At 45.6% G+C, this 19,924-nt stretch overlaps 2 protein-coding genes across 3 annotated transcripts in view; one reads left to right on the forward strand and one right to left on the reverse strand.

The window, feature by feature from the left end:
- Nucleotides 1-3,294: 3,294 nt before the first annotated feature.
- Nucleotides 3,295-14,244, forward strand: TDRD6 (tudor domain containing 6). 2 transcript variants are annotated; one of them, XM_087817125.1, is made up of 4 exons: nucleotides 3,295-9,334; nucleotides 10,766-10,884; nucleotides 12,145-12,234; nucleotides 14,215-14,244. In XM_087817125.1, exons 1-4 carry the CDS (start codon nucleotides 3,295-3,297, stop codon nucleotides 14,242-14,244), a joined length of 6,279 nt encoding a protein of 2,092 aa, XP_087673251.1. The 2 variants fall into 2 exon arrangements, with proteins under 2 accessions (XP_087673251.1, XP_087673252.1); XM_087817126.1 differs by lacking the exon at nucleotides 12,145-12,234.
- Nucleotides 14,245-16,769: 2,525 nt separating this feature from the next.
- The window catches only part of PLA2G7 (phospholipase A2 group VII), a 37,599-nt gene continuing 34,444 nt past the window's right edge, over nucleotides 16,770-19,924 (reverse strand). Inside the window, exons 11-12 of the mRNA XM_087817127.1 lie at nucleotides 17,864-18,012; nucleotides 16,770-17,426 (exon numbers count right to left, since the gene is read on the reverse strand). Coding sequence (XP_087673253.1) covers nucleotides 17,284-17,426; nucleotides 17,864-18,012 — 292 coding nt within the window. The 3' untranslated portion in view covers nucleotides 16,770-17,283. The remainder of the gene's footprint in view (nucleotides 17,427-17,863; nucleotides 18,013-19,924) is intronic.

Below are 19,924 nucleotides of genomic sequence, written 5' to 3' on the forward strand. Positions count from 1 at the left end.
TATTTAACTCACGATATGGGATCCCAATACCTCTCAGACACATTTCATCCCTCACCTTATCTTTTTTCTTTTAACTCTGAAATATTCATATTAGAATAAGATTATTTCCATTCTCACCATTTCTGAAGCCAAGGGCCTCTGAGTCTAATAGGAAGTTTTTTTATTTGCTGTGGAACTCAAGATATTTTGCTTACTAAAGCATCAGAAAGGTGTGGCCGAAGTTAATCTTCACTTAATCTGCAATGGTTGAGGTTTTTTTTAGTTGCCTGTCCAGAAGCAGAGGAAGACAGAGCAAAGTAGAGTTACCCATCCCAGACACAGAAGAGGTGGGACACTGGAAATATCCGGGAGGATGGGAGAAAAGGGCCCCAAGTGGCCACACGATACACCTCAACAGCCAGGATTGAAGGCCTTGAGCCATGGAAGAAGTTGGGGGACAAGTTAAATAGGAAGCAGAAGTCACTAACTATATCTACAACCCTGTGGTCGGTCTCTGTAGGAGTTTCGTTACACTGCTTAAAGTGAAAAAGATTAACTGAAATCTCCAACAATCCCAAATGATAGTGAGACCATTTTATAATAAACCCCTTCCTTCCACTGTGAAGAACATACTGCCAGGCTAGCTCCTCCTTCTTTGGTTAAACATCTATTGTGTGCGGGCTGAGAGTCCCGCACTGTGCTAGGCATTGAGAATATAAAATAAAGAAGAGCTCCTGCTTTCAAGAAGGCCACACTGGTAGAAGGGAGAAATAGTAAACAGTTGCAAGACGCGATAGGTAATACAACAAACGTGTAAAAGGAGGGGATAGTAGAGTCATGAAGAAGCAAGATTTCGGCTAGATCTTGCTAGATATCTTTAAATCAAATGCTTTCCTTACATCATGATTGAGACAAGTAGAGTCCATCTGGAAAATGGAATTGAATTTTCAAGGATGAGTTTATGGGGAAAAGTCTAGCTTTTTTTTTTCCCCAGCTTCTATAGAGAATACTCTTTATTGTACAGGTATCATATACGAAACAGTTTAATTTGTGAACATTTACAGGCATGGAGTTCAATTCCAAATCTCCATGACACCCCATACACTGCAGGGTGCACTCCTGTTTGGGATCAGCCCAACAGGAATGAGACACAAAGTTACTGCTTTGCAAACAGCAAGCTTCCCAATTAAAAATTCCCTGTTTGGGTTTTGCAAAACATGTAGAAACAAAGCCTGCTAAGGATTTTATGTTTTTCTTAAGGCTTTGAAAATTAACTCTTCAAATGGCAAGTTCTGTGAAATGACATGTTCCTTTAAGGTCCTGAAGCTTTATTTGCATAGTTATTTCACATCTTGGTGATTTGAGTAAACTTGAAAAGTTTATTCAAAGAGAAATCAATTTCATTCTTCCACGTATTCATTACTTTAGTATTTCATTGTCTCAGCCCCAGGCTAGATTCCAGGAATGCAAAAAGTTCTTGCCAAAAAGAGCTTTTAAACTGGTGGGATGACAAATTGCAACACAAGGTGCAAGTGCAAAGTAAACCCAGGAGGCTCTGGAAGCACTGGGTAGCCTCTAATCTGGATACATGGAAGGCACTGAGACTTGCAGGGTTATATTAAGCACTGCCTTGACTTTATATTGTATCTGATGATTCTTCAGGATGTTAAGGAGTGAAATGGAAAAGTATGAGGAACTCTGATGAATGTGTCTAACATTGCAAATGAACAAATCTAATGCAGACATACCTCTGGAAGCTACTCACAGTGCCTGCGCTTCTCCATTACACTCCCTCCTCCTTGACAAATGGAGTCTCCCAAGGGCTCCCTTGGTTAAGATTGGGGGGAGGGGGCAAGGAACAAGGGCCCAGCCAAGAGACCCTCTGCCACAGAAGATACAGCAAGAATCTAAAGTCACGCTTCCTCCATTCCTCTTGACCTTTTTGAGTCCAGTTCTGTCCTAGCTCTGGGAGTAAATGAAGAATAAACGCCTGAAAAGTTAGGGTGCCACAGTTAGGCAAACTAAACAGCAAAGAAACCCCTACCGGGTAATGGGTAGCATATGGAAGCATTTACGCCTCTATATAGTCTCATACTTCATTTTAACCCTTGTAACAATTCAGGTGATGAAAGGGTTTCAGAGAACAGAGGGTCAGCAACTTGCTGGAGATCGCAGCAAACCCTGTCCCATGCAGGGCACGAGTGCGCTGGCACCCCTCAGCCGGGGAGCCCCTGGGAGTTCGGGGCCTAACGCCCGGGAACGAGCTGTTGGCACGTCATTTCTCCTGCCTTTTCCTCCCCGGGGAGCCCGAGCCTGGCTCACAGGGCTCATCAGCACTAATTAGCCGAAGGGGAAGCTCTGGCCTGGGCTCCCCGCAGCCCTTGTCCAGGCCTCCACACTGCGTCCCAGAGTCCCGTCCCAATCCTGCCACAGAGTCCCGTCCCAATCCTCCCACAGAGTCCCGTCCCAATCCTCCCACAGAGTCCCGTCCCAATCCTCCCACAGAGTCCCGTCCCAATCCTCCCACAGAGTCCCGTCCCAATCCTCCCACAGGGTCCCGTCCCAATCCTCCCACAGGGTCCCGTCCCAATCCTGCCACAGGGTCCCGTCCCAATCCTGCCACAGGGTCCCGTCCCAATCCTCCCACAGGGTCCCGTCCCAATCCTGCCACAGAGTCCCGTCCCAATCCTCCCACAGAGTCCCGTCCCAATCCTCCCACAGAGTCCCGTCCCAATCCTCCCACAGAGTCCCGTCCCAATCCTCCCACAGAGTCCCGTCCCAATCCTCCCACAGGGTCCCGTCCCAATCCTCCCACAGGGTCCCGTCCCAATCCTGCCACAGGGTCCCGTCCCAATCCTCCCACAGGGTCCCGTCCCAATCCTGCCACAGAGTCCCGTCCCAATCCTGCCACAGGGTCCCGTCCCAATCCTGCCACCTCCTGGCCTCGGGAACGGCCCCTGAAGTCTTTTCTGCCCTCAGGCGGCCCGCAGCACTCCCGGGGCGGGGACCGCATCCCGCCCGGCTCCCCGCCGCCACCCGCGGCCGGAAGCCAGGGGGCGCCACGCGCTGCAAATGCCTGCGCGGCCACGCAACCGTGGGCTCAACCGTGGGCGGTTGGTCACGCCGCCGGGTCCTACCAGTTGGTGCGAGTCCGGGAGGCTCGGCGACTGGCGCGTCGCCTCGGGTGGCCCCGGGAGCCTTCCCAGTCCTGCTGTGCGCGGCCTGGGCCGCTCCTTAAGGCGGCGCGGGGGTTTCGCGGGCCCGGCCGCGCCCTGACCGCCCCGTAGGCTGCGGCCGCGCCCCGCCGGCGCGGAGATGAGCTCGACGCCGGGGCTGCCGACGCCCGGGGCCTCGCTGGCCCTGCGGGTGTCCTTCGTGGACGTGCATTCTGAAGTGATCCCTGTGCAGCTCTGGGGGCTGGTGGGCGAGCGGCGGGACGAGTATCTGCGGCTGAACCAAGAGATCCAGGAAGCGGCGGCCACGCGTGGCCCGTGGGCGCTGGGCGGCGCCTCGGCTTTGCCCGGCGAGCTGTGCCTGGTGCAGGTGGGGCCCCGGTGGCACCGCGGCCGCGTGTCCAGCCGGCAGGGGCAGGACAGCCGCGTCTTCCTGCTGGACGAGGGCCGCACCATCACGGCGGGCGCGGGCTCGCTGGTGCCCGGGCGCAGCGAGTTCTTCCACCTGCCGTCGGAGGTGCTGGGCTGCGTGCTGGCCGGCCTGGTGCCCGCGGGCGGCGGCGGCAAGCCCCAGCACTGGCCGGCCAGCGCCCTGGATTTCCTTAGCCACCTGCAGGGCAAGGAGCTGTGCGGGCGCGTCCTGGACGTGCTTCTCCCGCACCGCCTGGTCTTTCTGGAGGTGCCCGCTCTGTTCCAGCAGATGCAGGAGCTCGGCCTGGCCCGGCAGGTGCCCCACAACCTCTTCCGCTCGCTGCTCAAACGCTACCTCCCGGCGGCCTCCGCTGGCCTGGGCTCCTGGGCCCCCGCGTCGCAGCGAGTCCCGCCCAAGCGCGACCAGCCCAGCCTGGACTACTTCTACCCGCAGCTGCAGCTGGGCGTGACGGAGCCCGTGCTGGTGACTCAGGTGTGCCACCCGCACCGCATCCACTGCCAGCTCCGGAGCTTCTCGCAGGAGATCCGCCGCCTCTCGGAGAGCATGGCCCACATATACCGGGGTTCCACGGGGCCGGGGGGTGAGGGCCACAGCAGCGCCGCCTGGGGGGAGCGGGAGGAGAGCCCGGACAAGTCGGGCTCCCCGTGTGCGTCCTGCGGGCTGGACGGGCGCTGGTACAGGGCGCTCCTGCTGGAGACCTTCCGCCCCCAGCGCTGCGCGCAGGTGCTGCACATAGACTCGGGCAGGAAGGAGCTGGTGAGCTGCAGCGGCCTGCGCTACCTGCTGCCCGAGTACTTTCGCATGCCCGTGGTCACCTACCCCTGCGCCCTGCACGGCCTGTGCGACGGCGGCAGAGGCTGGTCGCGCTCGCAGGTGGGCGGCCTCAAGGCGCTGATCCTGGGCCAGGCGGTCAATGCAAAGATTGAATTCTACTGCTCCTTCGAGCACGTGTATTACGTCACCCTGTATGCCGAGGACGGGGTCAACCTCAACTGTGTATTTGGGGGGCAGTCCTGCTGCTTGACGGACAGATTCCTGCAGAGCCAGGGCCCCGAGGAAGACGAGGAGGAGGAGGAGGAGGAGGGGGAGGAGGAGGGGGAGGAACCAGAGGTGGCCCTACACTGTCAGTCCCCTGAAGAAGTGCCTGAAGAGCTGGCCCTCCCGGCCTTAAGGTCTGTCCGTTTAAAGACAAACGCCTTCTACGACGCCCAGGTGGAGTTTGTCAAGGACCCCTCTGAGTTTTGGATCGGGCTGAGGAAACACAGGGGCACCTTGGGCAAGCTGATGCGGAGAATGTGCAGCTTCTATTCCTCGGCCAGGAAGCTGGACGGCGTGGTCCTGAGACCCAGGTCCGACGACCTCTGCTGCGTCAGGTGGACAGAAAACGGCTATTACCGGGCCTTGGTCACCAGGCTGGACGACAAGAGCGTGGATGTGTTCCTGGTTGACCGAGGCAACTCGGAGAAGGTGGACTGGGGCGACGTGAGGATGCTGCTCCCCCAGTTCCGACGGCTGCCCGGCTTGGCCCTGAGGTGCGCGCTGGCCGATATTTGGCCCCTGGCAGAAACCTGGAGCCAGGAGGCAATTTCCTTTTTTAAAAAGACCGTGCTCCACAAGGAGTTAGTGATCCACGTCCTTGATAGTAAGCAGGATAACCGCTACGTCGTGGAGATTCTCGACGAATCGAGGCCAGGGGAAGAAAACATTGGGAAGGTCATTGCTCAGGCTGGATATGCCAAGTATCAGGAATTTGAAACAAGGGAAAATGGCCCTGGATGCGCCCAGTCCCTGGGGCACGTTTCAAACTATTTTGGTGGCGAGGAAAATAAAATGTCTTCTGCCAAGAAGGAAGAGGGAGAGCAGAAAGCTAAGGGAGGTAATAAAACTGCATGGGCTACAGAAGCTGTGACAGACACCGAAGTTGCTACAAATGTTTCAGCGGGACTAGTGGTGCAGGAAAAAGAGAGGAGAGGGCCTGTCTATGCTCCTCTGATACAGAATTTCTTGGACACTGAACCAGGCTCTTGTAAAGGAGAGATAACAGTGGGAAGCACAATAGAAGTCAAAGTGTCTAATGTTAAAAACCCTGGCTATTTCTGGTGCCAGCTGACCAGGAACATGCAAGGATTTAAAGTTTTAATGTGTGACATTCAGGACTATTGCAAGAATTCCCCTGCCCCTTACCAGGGAACCACCCCCGCGTGTTTGGCAAAGCGAACAGCAAATGGGAAATGGTCCAGAGCTCTGATCAGGGAGACACACGTGTCTTCGGAGCTTGTCAAAGTAGTATTCGTAGATTATGGAGACAAAGATACGGTGTCTGTGAAGAATATCTGTTCAATTACCGAAGAGTTTCTGCAAGTGAAGGCTCAGGCTTTTAGGTGCAGTCTTTATAATTTAATTCAACCAACTAGTCAGAATCCTTTTGCTTGGGGTGAAAAGGCAATCAGAGTTTTCCGTGAATTTGTGGTCAATGCGTGGAAAGACAACCTGGAATTAAAGTGCACAATATTCGCCGCTGCATCAACGGGTGATGAGAAGCTGTTTTATATCGTGGACTTGCTCACACCCTCTCAGAGCGCAAGCCAGATGTTGGCAGGAAAGGGACTTGCAAGACCGATCAAACTTCCCACGTCCCTGGCGTTCCCTGTCCAGCTACGTTCTTACTACTATTCGACATACGATATAAAAATCGGAAGTGAAGAACCGGTGCATATAACACATGTTGATGACCCTTGGACATTTTATTGCCAGTTGGGAAGAAATGCTCATATTTTAGAACAGTTGTCGTGCTCTATTATTCAATTAAATAAAACTTCGCTGAACGTCGCGAAGTCTCCCTTGACCCCTGGAGCCTTGTGCCTTGCCAAGTATACCGACAGAAACTTGTACAGGGGGATGATGGTAGGAAAAGACCCAAATAAAGTCTTCTTTGTTGACTTTGGGAACACTTATGTGATGGCAGATGCTGATCTGCTTTCAATTCCGAGTGATGCATGCGATGTCTTATTTTTGCCCATGCAAGCTATTAGATGTGCATTATCTGATATTCCTGATCATATCCCAGAAGAAGTTACAGCGTGGCTTCAGGAGACTATTTCAGACAAGTCACTGAAGGCTATGATCGTAGCTAAAGATCCAGATGGAAGACTGATGATAGAACTATATGATGACAGTATTCAAATTAATGCTAGTATTAACGAGAAGTTGGCGCTGCTTGGCTACGACGGTGGGAAAAGAAAGATAGAAGACAGTGACGTGCCCTCTACGACAGAAACCCTTGGCGTGAGAAAGGACAATATGAAGTCGTCACCTACAGAACACTTAAGTAAACCAGGAGAGAGCAAGACACACAGCACGGAGACCCTGGCGGAGTCGTGCAAACCTCAGGCCAGCTCCGCATGTAGGGAACTCAGACTCCCAGCAAGCTCGTCAAAGACAGGCATCGACACGCAACAGCGGGACTCCGAGGGGAATAAAAAGAGTGACGTGTCTTCCTTAACAACAGAAAAGGAAGAAGGAAGTTTTGCTGAGCCACCCCTTTTGAAAGTCACAAAACCAGAAGCCACTCCTTTAGAGGGGAAAACGGGAGGTTTCCGTAACAGAGACGCGCCTCTAAAATTTTCTGAGTTCCCGCAGAAGACTGTAATGCCTGGCTTTAGGACAACTGTGTACGTTTCTCATGTAAATGACCTTTCAGACTTTTATGTTCAGCTAACAGAAGATGAAGCCGAACTCAATCGCCTCTCGGAGAGATTAAATGATGTTCGGACAAGGCCCGAATGCTACGCAGGTCCGCCTTTGCAAAGGGGAGACATAATATGTGCCACTTTCCCGGATGACAATTTGTGGTATCGTGCTGTGGTCAGGGAACAACAGCCCAGTGACCTTCTGTCTGTACAGTTTATAGATTATGGCAATGTTTCCGTGATCCCTGCTGACAAGATAGGTCAACTTACGCTTGTTCATGCCCTGTTACCACGGCTGTGCATTCACTGCTCCTTAAGGGGACTTTGGGTTCCTGAGATTCTAAGCTGTAAAGAAATGATGCACTACTTTTCCCGAAGGACAGACGAGGCTCAGATACGATGTGAGTTTGTTAAATTTCAGGACAGGTGGGAAGTTATTCTTGCTGATGAACATGGGATCATAGCAGAAGATATGATCAGCAGATACACTTTCAGTGAAAAATCGGAAATAGGACTTTCCACCCACATAATGAATGGCGACACCTTTCCAAAGTCCGCTGACAGAACCGACATTGACACTTCAGTATTTCTTAACTGGTATAATCCCAAGATGAAAATGATGAGAGTTTATGCCACTGTGATAGATGGGCCTGAATATTTTTGGTGTCAGTTTGCTGATACTGAGAAACTTCAGTATTTAGAAGGAAAAGTGCAAACGGCTGGGGAACAGGCAACAGACTGGAGAAGTCATATCTCGTGTCCTCATATTGGAGATCCTTGCATAGTGAGATACAGGGAAGATGGGCACTTTTATAGGGCGCTGATCACCAGTATCTGTGACGATTCTCTCGTATCCGTCAGGCTTGTGGACTTTGGGAACATGGAAGACTGTGTGGACCCAAAAGCACTCTGGACAATTCCTCCTGAGCTTCTGGGGGTTCCCATGCAGGCCTTTCCCTGCTGTCTCTCGGGATTTCACACTTCAGAGGGCGCGTGCCCTCAAGAGGGAAATGACCTTTTCTACGAAATAGTAACGGAAGATGTGCTGGAGATAACAATAGTGGATATCAAGGAGGATATCTGCGATATCCCTCTGGCAGTCGTTGACTTGATAAGCAAAGGCGAGAGTATTAATGAGAAAATGAGAACGTTTTCTAAGACTGGCGTTAGGAACAGTGATTTGCCCTGTGAACAGCATGGCCCAGAGATGAAGGGAGCGCTTGGCTGCCCTGATCCTGATGTTGGACTCAAGAAACCTAGTAGTGAGGCCGGACAAGAGAAAACACCGTATGTGGAACCACGGGCAGACGAGCTCTCTGAAAGAACTGAAAAAGACTTAACCATGATGGAAACCAAACCAGATGAATTCCATGACCCCGAAACAGATGACATTTTTGAAGCTTTGGAAAACCTCTGCAAAGGTAAAATTGGCAGCGAGGCGCTGGAAGGTGAAATGGAGTGCCCTTCGGTCGACAGAGCGAAGCTTGATGGTAAACACCTAACTGCACGATTGAACACGCTATTGCTGGGTGCGGGTGAAACAAAGGAGATATTAGAGCTGAGTTCCCTGGAGGTGACACTTTCCCCTGATGATGAATCGAAAGAATTCGTGGAGCTGGAATCCATGGAGCTACAGCATTCTCTAGTCGGGGACGAAGGAAAAGAAGAGCCAGACCTGGTGCCTCCTGTAGGGCCACTCCCCCTGGGCTATGACACCCAGGCCACCCTGGACCTATTTACAGCTCAGCTGCCCCTCACCTGTGAAGCCGAGAAGCAGCCAGAGCTAGAATTACCCACAGCCCAGCTGTGTCTCGAATCTGTGGGCGCCGAGGACGCGGCAGAGCCAAGCTGTGTGCAGTGTTTTGATGACCAGCGTGGGTTGTCATCGCATCTACATGGAAAAGATTGTGAGCCCAAAGAGCAGATGGAAATGAATATCTATAAAGAAGAGTTTACGGAACGTAAAAACAGAGATGCCATTTCCTCACTGACGTCTTCATTCCCTGAAGAAGGTTCCAGAGACGAGAGGAAGCACGGGGCTTTACCTGATTGTGCCTCAGGTATGTGAATTTTTTTCTTTCACTTTCATTTTGGTTTAACCTAGTGTCTTTCAAAACTACTTATTTGTCTTAAAGAAAAGAATAGTTCTTATTTGAATTTTTAAGTTATTTTGGGGGGTGGAAAGAGAAAAACCTGCAAAGAGAATCAGATTAGGAAGGTATTTTCAACATAGAGAAATTAAATTGTGAAGCAATACTTCATATGCTGGGTGTTTTAAAATAGAGTGTTTAAAATGTGTCTCCAAAAAGTGATCACATTTAAAATGTAAACAAAACATCTTTAAAATAAAGAGGTTATGTTTTTTGATGTTTAAAAGAAAAGATGGTGTTTTTGGTTTGGTTCGTTTTGGTTTGTTTTTTATTGCCAGGCACTACTGTAGGCAGGAATTTACGATAGGGATCGTTTATTTAGCAGAGTTTTCAAATTCAGCTCTTTTGTTTCATGCATATACCTTGCCATTCATTTAGAACCCCTTAAACAAAAGCTAGATTCAGGGAGCCTTTATTAACCAAAAAAAGTTAACAGCCAGGAGTGAGTATTGGAAAACGTTTATTGTAAATTAGCTTTTCTGTAAGTTATTACTACTGCTATTTTCTTGGCTGCTTAGTAAGATTTAAAAGTTAGATGAAATGGCTAACTAGTTTTTGTTTTCTGTATAACCCATGTTAAACTTTTTAGTAGTTGTTATATTATTAGATTTAAGCCATTGTACAAAATAGAGAAACCAACAGACTGAGCAGAATGAAAATCACCACAACTGCACCACCAAGAAATGGCCACGGTTAAATGTGGCGGGCTTCCTTTCCGTTGCCCTGCTCCCTCTGTGTGTGTGTTTATTTACAGAGTTTAAAAAAACTAAACAGAGATCAGACTCTTCTACAGTGTTCGATGCTGCATTTTAATCTCTTAAATATGCTTTTGAAATATTTTAATTCCGTAGGATGCCATCCTGTGGATATATTACAGTTTATCCAAATATTACGCTAGCTTTTTAGACCCCATTGTGACATTTTTGAATAGTAAGTAATACCTTTGTGGTAAGATTGTACTTTTGCCATATGCTGCTTTGCTATTGAAAGGGTGGTTGTAACCGTAGACCATACCACATGTGGCAATAGTAACCGGCTTTTAGTAGTAATTTTTAATGTTAGAATCAGACTCACATCCTTAAAAAGCACAACATATGGTGATGCTTTTTTGTTTTGTTTTGTTTGTTTTGTTTTTTGAGGAAAACGGTAAGGAATCATATGGGGAGGGGACCCTGGTAGAGTTTAAAATAAAATCGAGGGAAGATGACAGACTTGGAGCATGCTGTACAGTACATGATGCGGGTTGTATAGGACTAGCAGAGGCACGTTAGGAAAATGCTTTGCGCGTGCATCTTACGTTTAGGAACTAAGCACTGAGTCTCACTCTGTTCCATCTGGCAGCTCAACCAGAGGACACCTACACTCTGAAAGGGTTCACTGTTGGGTCCAAATGTGTTGTGTGGTCAAGGCACACGTGGTCTAAATGTGAGATTTTGGAAATCGCTGAAGAAGGCACAAGGGTGAGTAAAGTTGAGATACTTTATCTCAAAACGCACATGCAGACTCTTAAGGAAACTTTATCAGATGAGAAAATGCAACAGATGTTCGCCTGTTCATTCCCCCTCACGTTTTGATGCAGTGCAAAAAAAATCATTTTAGAAGTTCATAGATAAGCATCCTAGCAAGAAATTGTGTTGGGCTCTTTCATTCCCCCCCTTACCCCTGAAATCCTATCAGTCCCCAACTTCCACACTCCACTTCTTATCTGTTAAAACTTTTTAAATCTCTTGCGACTGTCTTGGTTAAGTCCCTCATTTCACAACCAGATTACTGTACTCTAATCACCGTCTACTTGGTTTACTTCTAGTCTCCCTTCCATTGATTCTCCACACTGCCAGTGTGAAGTTTATCAAATGCCAGCCTGACTACATCACTCCCACGTGTCAAGTTCTTGGGGACTTGCGGCTGATTGTGTTTCTCCTGTGATCTGAAAACCACTTTGTCTCAGAATCACCTGGTGTGTGACTTAAACTGTAGGTTTCTGGGCTGTGCCCCGGCTGGCTGGTTCAGGACTCCCGGCAGTAGGACCAGGACTATGCATCTTTATACCATTAAAATTTAAGAACCACTGGTCTAGAGTAGAAAAGTCAAGCTCATCAACACGGCATGGTCCTCCAGGGTTAAGCATCAATGTACCTCTCCACCCAAAGGTGTTACTCCTGTATGTTTTATGCCTTATATCCGGTGAACATCAAACTGTGTGATTTCTCTTATATATACTTGGCTTCTTTGATGCATTTAAAAATGCAGTTAGTTCTATTGGCCTGTATTCTGTCTCCTTCCCAAACTGGTTAATTTTTAAAGGTTTACTTTAGCCCTTGCCTCTTCCTGGAAGCATTCCCTTGCATTACTTTCTAAATCTCTCCATCTCTTCCCCTCCCCTACCCACAAACAGCTTTCTACCTACTTTATATTCTATATGTCGTGCTGTTTGTACTTCCTACACTGTATCATAATTTCCTGCTCAGAGGTCTGTTTCTCCACTAAGTTTTGCACTTCTCGAGATCTAAATTTTATCCATCGTTGATCTCTAGGCGTGCTCAGTGTATGTTTTGTGAACTGAGGTACCATCGAGTTGCAACGTAAGATTTAAATTTAATAAAAATCATTTTAATTGCCTTTTAAAGTGTTTCGTTTTTTAAAAGGATTGCTATGGCACAAAAATCAGTTACAGTTTTTGGACACTACCAATTTTTACCAATTTTTTTTTCCTGTGGTAGGTCTTGAACCTTTCGAATGGTGTGGAGGAGATAGTGAACCCTGAGAATGTCTGGAATGGCATACCCAAATTGGATAAGAGCCCACCTGAGGTACGGAATCATAGAAATAGTAATTAATGAGAGCACCGTCCTTCATTTTGGAAGGTGATAGCTATTGCCAAAGACCCTGTGTTTAGGAATAATGGAGAAAAAAATACTCATATTGTAATAACAATGAAAAACAGCAATAACAGAATCAATGTTTCTGGACTTTATGCTTCATATCACTTTGGGCAAGCTAGTTATTAATGTTTTACTCCTTGGTTTCCATTTTGGGGATTTAAAAAATGAAAATTGTTTGTTGTCCATGACCATAAAATATGTTTGATGCAGAAAACCTGGGAAGCCCGGCCAGGCATGGCTCAGCTGTTGAGCATCGACCTAGGATCCAGGAGATTGCAGTTTGATTCCCGGTCAGGGCACATGCCCGGGTAGTGGGCTCGATCCCCAGTCGGGGGCGTGCAGCAGGCAGCCGATCAATGACTCTCATCATTGATGTTTCTATCTCTCTCTGTCTCCCTCTCCCTTCCTCTCTCTGAAATCAATAAAGATATATTTTTTTTAAAAAAGAAAGAAAATCTGGGAAAATGGCAAAGTTAAAAAGGAGGAAGTATCAGTCTCCTCCAATATGTCCATCCAAAGATGAACAGATCGATCAATGTGGTTTTTCTTTTATAGTTTTTCCTGATTCTGTGGAATGTAGGAATATCATCTACATATTTTGAACATAGTTGGTTTCATTCTACATAGTTTTATATTTTGCTCTTATTTTATTTTTTAAATCCTCACCCAAGGATATGTTTTTTACTTGATTTTGAGAGAGAAAGACGGATCAGTTGCCTCCGGCAACCATGCCTCTGGGTGGAGTCTTGAACAAAGCGTCTCGCTGCGGCGCCCCATGGCTAATGTGTCTGAATAGCAGCTCTGGAACAATGCACCGAGCACCAGAGTTGCGGGAGTTTGGGAGCTAACGTTTGGAAGACGGTACTTTGTTCCCTGTGCCAAATGCTCCTGTGGCATGGTCCAGAGACACGAGTAGTTGAAGAATAAAAAAGGCACATGAGGTGCAGTTCTTCACTGTACAATTAGATTGTCATACTTTTTACAGGATTGCTTTTTGCTCTTTACCATTTGTCTGGTTTATCTATGGTTCCCTTTCTGATTTTTATTATTTTGTGCCTATAATGAAGAACTGGTTGTAATCCAAGAGTTCCTTTTGTTGGGCTATAGTCCGAACAGTGGGAAAGATCTCTCTTTCATGTCATTGGATGATACCACCATTAAAAGAAACTTTTGTTTGTAAAACAGATTGCCAAATTACTTAGATATCATTACCCCGAATCCTCACATAAAAATGGTTTATCAATTTCCTTGGATGTTGATAGTAAGGAATAAAAAACCTCTTTGCTAAAAATGTTAAATGTGCTTGGGGGGGGATAAATAACCAAGAGGATTTCTTGAAATAGGAAATTTGTTGTTGATTGAATTTATCTTGAAAGTTTGATTGTGAATCTGATAAAGTCATAGTTTAAAGGATTTTTTTCAATGTTAATTTGCTCATATGTTCACATGATCTACGTATTAGTTAAATGGTCTCTTGGAATTTCTTTCAGGATTTTTCATTTTACATACACTGTAGTTCAGTTCGTTGGGGGTTCCTGGTCATTGCATCGTGGTCATGCTCATAAGTAGCAAGCTGGTTCTTAGACTTGAGCAAACTAAGAACGAAATCGGCTCTTGGTGGCTCTACGAGAAAATAGACACTAATCAAGGAGAACTGGCTACCAGCCTTGTTCACATCATTCTAGCAAAAAAATATACCAATTGTGTATTTCGGAGAAACTTTGTTTGATAATAGGTACTGTGTGAGAACCAAAATACTAAAAAGAAAACATCTTTGTAGGGATAATTCTCTGTAGTAATTAGAAAACTCACCTGTCCCCTCTTCCCATTTTTAGAGTACATTAAATTTGTTGTGGTAGCTCCCATGTAAGTAATGTTCTTGTTTATCTGCTTCTTTCTCAACCCCAGAAAAGGGGCCTGGAGGTGATACAGATCTAGCTGTGGATCCAGTCGGAAGCTGCTCTTAAACAAGAGGGGTGGCATCCAAACCAACAGAGCGTTTGAGCAAACCGAGAGTCTGAATCACAAGGAGTTGTCATTTTTTGGGGAACTCTGATGTGTTGGAAACAAAATAGGTCTCAGGTTGGCTGTGCAATGTGTTTATAGTCAGATTGCTGAGTATATATGGATTGGGGAATCTTTATTGTGCTAACCAATTTGCTAACACTTTTTTTTTTTTAAACTATTTTGGTTACTTTTGAATAGTGTTTAAATTAAAATAGAAAATTTTAGGTTTATGACAAGTATATTATATGATGCTACTTAGGAGGATGGTTTTGTAACTCCTTCAGGTTTTTTGTTTTGTTTCCTTAGCTTTGTCTTGTTTGTCTAGCTAAACATTTGACTAACGGTCTGTTTGAATTTGGAAGTATTCTCATACGACACAATATTTGAATAAAGTTTATCCTTAAAGATGTAGTGGTCTCATTTCATTAAAAAATATATTCTGAAGCTTAATCAGTAACAGGGGGGAAAAGGAAATAGAATTTTGGGATATCCCTAGTAAAGAAACCACGATTCTAAAAACTGGGGGAAACACAGCAATATTAAAGCTCTAGGTTTAGTCTCTCGGCTGGTACTTTAAATGCATTTTCTTATTTACTCCTCGACTCTAAGGTGCATATTAATAGTATCCATATTTTACAGGTGAGAAAACTGAAAGTTTTTAGAGAGGCTAAATAACTTGCCTAAGGTCAAAGAGCTAGAGGCTTGATCAAACTGGACCTGTCTAATTTCAAAGTCCACACTTTTAAAACCATGGTTTTCTCTAGGTGGTAGAATGCAAAGTAAAGATCTTAGCTACAGGTCCTGGTTATAGGCTGCTTACTATATTTGTGACCTAGGCGGGTTATATAATACCTTGAACCTTGACCTTCCTCATCTGTGAAATGGGGATAATAAAGCCTCTCTTGCGGTGTTTTTAAGATTAGAAATAATTTATGTGAAGTACCTGAAAAAGGAGTAGGCATTCAATAAACATTTCCCTCTTTTCCCTGAAGGATAGTCCGTGTGCACCACACTGGGTGTTTTGTTTTTAAGCTCAACTCATTGAATACTTTCAGTGGTTTCCTCCTTCCGCACCAGCACGTGCCACCCACAAAGGATTTTAGAGGTGCTCCCGAATGGGACATCAACACAATCGGAGTGGCTACCCACCTGTAAAATGAGCTTTGCTCCATGAGAGTGAGGGAAAGATGTTTGCATAGGAAACATTATCAAGCCCCGAAGCCTGCTGGGAATAGTGGGAACAGAACCTTAAAAGCTGGGGGTAAGTTCAATAGACGGAAGGAGACGGTTTCGCATGACACGCGGTTGACATAGACACGTATGTTGCTTGTTCCTGAGATAATGAAAAGACAAGTTTGGCTCAACAGGTAGGAGTCACAGTTGTGAATTATGGGGAAAAAGACGGCGTTTTAGGGCCAGATTATAGAAAGCCTTCAGTTGCATGCTGAGGAGTTAAACCTAACTCTCTATTTAAACATCTTTACCCTAAATGGCTATAGGATAGGAGAAACCAAATGTCTCAGAATGAGTGATTTTGCACCTTAGAAGACTAAGATAAACTGATGATGAACGATCATCAGACAAAGATGATTGTTCATCAGATGATGAACAGTATCATGAGACAAAGAAGCATGGAACAGACTGACGAATCTCAGAGGGAAGGTGGGGGTGGATGGGTGGGAAGAGGCTAATAACCGAAGAACTTACATGCATCTATGCACAACCCATGGACACAGGCAATATAGTGGTGAAGGCCTGAGGCGGGGGCCGTGGTGGGGTAGAAGGGGTCAAGGGAGAAAATAAGGGGACATCTGTAATACTTTCAACAATAAAGGTAAATTTTTTAAAAAAAGAAGAAATACAGAATTTTGGGTGATAAAAAAAAAAAAAAGAAGCCAGAACACACAGTAACTTATGAACTGGGCAGAAGGGGTGGGGATGGGATAGTTACAGTCAACCGAGCTTGCTTACCAAGTACTGGCTACCCCTGTTCACAAGGGCTTAATTGTAGAGAAGTCAGAGAAACAAGGCCATACTTAGACCAAAATATACTTAACTAAGCAGTGGCATACATTTTTGTACCCTTTGGGAAACTAAAAAAAAAAAAAAAAAAGCTTTTCCTTGACTCCTGGATATATAAGTGCATAATTTTTTAAGGTATCTGTTCCCCTCCGTTTATTGGGATCTACTTCTTTCAGTACTACCTATAGAATTAAAAACATTCATTAAATAAAACTAATTGGGAAACAAAGCAGTTAAAATTCGAATGTTTTCTTTGTTGTCCCAGTCTTTGGGTGAATAGCTGACTGAATGTGTTATGTAGCTGGAACCTCTGCCCTGTCTTAGGCACCTTTCTTTCGTAAGTAGAATCCACCAGGGATAAACCATTAAAGCAAATGCAAACCAATTACCCACTTTCTTTAATCTGCTTTAATGGGCTGCCCTTGCCCAGTCTCCAATATTCTTGCCCTTGCTCACGCCCCATTAGTCATCATGTCCAAATTGTATCGCTAATCCTGTGGTACAGTAATGACCTTGTTACCTGCTTGATCTCAGTTTTCTTAACATGACCAAAAAGCAAACGGAAGTGCTACCAAATTCCACCTAGAATTCCATGCTGCTGAAACCCAGTTCTACTGCTCGTGATAGAAAAAAGAGGCAAGCAGATCTGTTTTCATTATATTTTTAGGGAGTGTCATGTCCTTGCAACATGTTTTCATCAGCATTGTGCCTGTTTTAATATCCTTGTTTATTAATGTAATGTAAAAAGTTATTAACTTGATGCTAAAAAAGGATCACTTTAGTAAAAAAGTAAAATTTAGGCTGGCATGATTTTTATATACTGCAGTCTTTCTTTACACTTAAAGGAAAAAAATTTTAATCCAAGCTTCAGTCACTATCATGGTATAGCCTAAAAAATCATACAACATACACACTTTAGTTTTCAAATCAGACTTTAAAAAAGCACTTTTAATCTACATTCTGTTTCTCCATTGCTGTAGAGTTCTGTAGAGGGCCATGGTAGTCTGCTGTGTTAATATTGGTCCCTGGAATAAGGTGATCATCTTCCCCTTCAACCAAGTAATCCCACTTATCGAAATCTTTCTGAAGTCCTGTAAAATATAAATGTGAATAAACATTCAGCTTTTGAGTGTTAACAGTTGAGTGCCACGAGGTGGCATCAGAGCATCACAAACTGCATAATCTGGAGCCTGGTCAGGGAGAAGGTAGCCAGGGCCCAGCCAGTGCCCAGTGGCTGCCTCAGAGGCTGCATTTGAATGAGCACAGGTGCATTTTTCTCAGCACGGAAGTCTGTCCCAGTCTTACCAAGAAGACTGTCAGCCTTAACAGGTACCCTTTCTGTTTGATATTTAGTATGCCATGCAGCAAAATTAAATTTCTCAAATTTTGGTTTTGAAACTGATTTAACTGCTATGTTTAATTGTAAACCACTGGAAACTGTTAAGATGAGACTGGTGGTGTATTAAGATAGACAGTTTTGTCTGGAGGATCATTCGTTTTATGGAATGAAAGAATATTAGTTTCTTACCTAAATGCTTTTGCAAGAATGCTAATGAAGCTTTGTTGGTAAGGTCAATAGCTACATTTGAATCTATTTTTCCTTTTAATGTGAATATATATCCAACTATTTTTCCCGTTACAAAAGTGAAATCAGCAAAATTCTGATGGACCGAACCCCTGAAAGATAAATGAGACATTTACAAATTACATTGTTTGGTAAAATTATATTTGCAGTTAGGGTACAGGAAAGACACTGGCCTGGTTGACTCTTTTTTTTTAAGATTTTAAAAATTGATTTTTAGAGAGGGAGAAACATTTATCGGCTGCCTCCTGCACATCGCTTACCTGCGATTAAACTGGCAACCTTTTGGTGCCCTGGACAACGCCTAACCAGCTGAGCCACACTGGCCAGGGCCTGGTGGACTTATTTACCGAAAACCGAGGAAATAAGACTTACTGATTTAATCTCCTTATATATGAATTTGAGGGTCACAGACTGTTCATTTAGGAATCCTAGAGTATATACAGTATTTGTCTTCCCTTCTAGATAGACAATACAGAGATTCCTATTTTGCTTGGCATCTTGTCTTTAAAAGAAATGACTCCAGCTTTTTAAGGGACTAGAATACTTCCAATCTCAGTAGATGAGATGTGTCATATGTTGAACTCAGAGCCAAAAGCCACCACCACTTACTTGATGTCTAGTTGAGGCTAATCAGGACACTGTGGATGTAAGCCTTGGATTAAGTAGATTAGAAAGACACTTTTTCTTGTATTATTTAAAGTGTAAGCACCTTACAAATACCACTATGCTGCACTTAAATTCACCAACAGCCTACCATCAAATGGAATGGCCTTTTTTATTACACATTTTCTATTTCCTCTTTTTCTCTTTGTCTCCTTGACATTGCGCCTGCCCCTCTTTCCCTGTACTCTCTTCTTTCCTGGCTCTTTGCCTAAAATGCAGGCATTTCTCAAGGTTCTGTTCTTTTCTCACTCTGCGGTCTCTTCTACTCCAAAGGTTTCGTCTAGAGAACATGCAAAGTCTATGCATTTCCTATTTGTGGCCGGACATCTCTACCCGGATTCCCCAGTCTCAAGCTAAGAAATACCAAGGTTAAAACACATTTTTTCAGCCCTACTTGGTACAATTCTTTTTTTTTTTTTTCCTTTCAGTTTGCTGCTGCTTATAAGCAAACCATGTATCCTCTTGGCTACCTCTACTCCAACCAGAGCCACCTGGCACCTGCTCACTCCTCCCCACATTCCAGTCAAAACCTGAGAGTGGGACTCGGAAAGAAGGGAGGTGCGGGTCGGGGGGCCGCAGAAGCCTGGATGCTACTCGCGGTAGAGGAGTGGCCCAGGAGAAGGAGAGGGTGGCGGCAGGAGGGACGGAGCAGTCTAAAGGATGGGGGAAGCAGGAAAGAGCAGGGCTGAGTACCCTGGGGAGGGGATATGGGGTCGGCACCAATGTCGAATGGATCCAAGAGAAAGGCTGAGACTGCGGGTTAGGCTGCTGGGCTTCTTCCAGCCTCAGCAGGGCCCTGGCGGGCGCTCAGGAAGCTAACCCACAGGAGTCAAGAACAAATGGAAGGAAGGACATGCACTATTCAATATGAGCTATTCTTTCAAGGTTTCTAGCAGAGAAGGGAAGAAAAAGAGAGCCTAGAAAGGGAGTAGGGTGGAAGACAGGTTAGGACTCCTGTACTATTTCTCTGTTAGATATAGACTTGCACCTACAAATACGCTACAAAGTCCTTGCCTTCTCTAGAGACCTTTCCTCGCCGTCTGTCTAAACTCTCTCGATCCTCCAAGACCCAGTTCTCCTCCCGTCTCTTCCAAGCAACCTTTCCTGACCATCTCAGTTGGAAAAGAGCCCTCCGTTCTCTGATTCCTAAGTGTTTACCACGTGTACCAGGTATTTCCTTCCTGCGTCTCTTTTCTCCCTGGAAATCAACCAGGTTTCAGATAACATCCCATTGTGGGTTCAACACCGTACTGGGGTTTCTTTTCCACATCCATGAGATAAGCCTACTGCCAACACTCAAGAGGACCCTATTATAATCTGGGATATTTCCCTCTACCCGAG

The sequence above is a fragment of the Miniopterus natalensis genome, chromosome 5 (genome assembly GCF_054644295.1).
Source record: "Miniopterus natalensis isolate mMinNat1 chromosome 5, mMinNat1.hap1, whole genome shotgun sequence".
Lineage (NCBI taxonomy): Eukaryota > Metazoa > Chordata > Mammalia > Chiroptera > Miniopteridae > Miniopterus > Miniopterus natalensis.

Coding starts and splice junctions, on each gene's coding strand:
- TDRD6 (XM_087817125.1), top strand. CDS start 3,295: ATGAGCTCGACGCCGGGGCTGCCGACGCCCGGGGCCTCGCTGGCCCTG. Junction 10,885..12,144: donor TCGCTGAAGAAGGCACAAGG/GTGAGTAAAGTT, acceptor TTCCTGTGGTAG/GTCTTGAACCTTTCGAATGG. Junction 12,235..14,214: donor TGGATAAGAGCCCACCTGAG/GTACGGAATCAT, acceptor TCTCAACCCCAG/AAAAGGGGCCTGGAGGTGAT.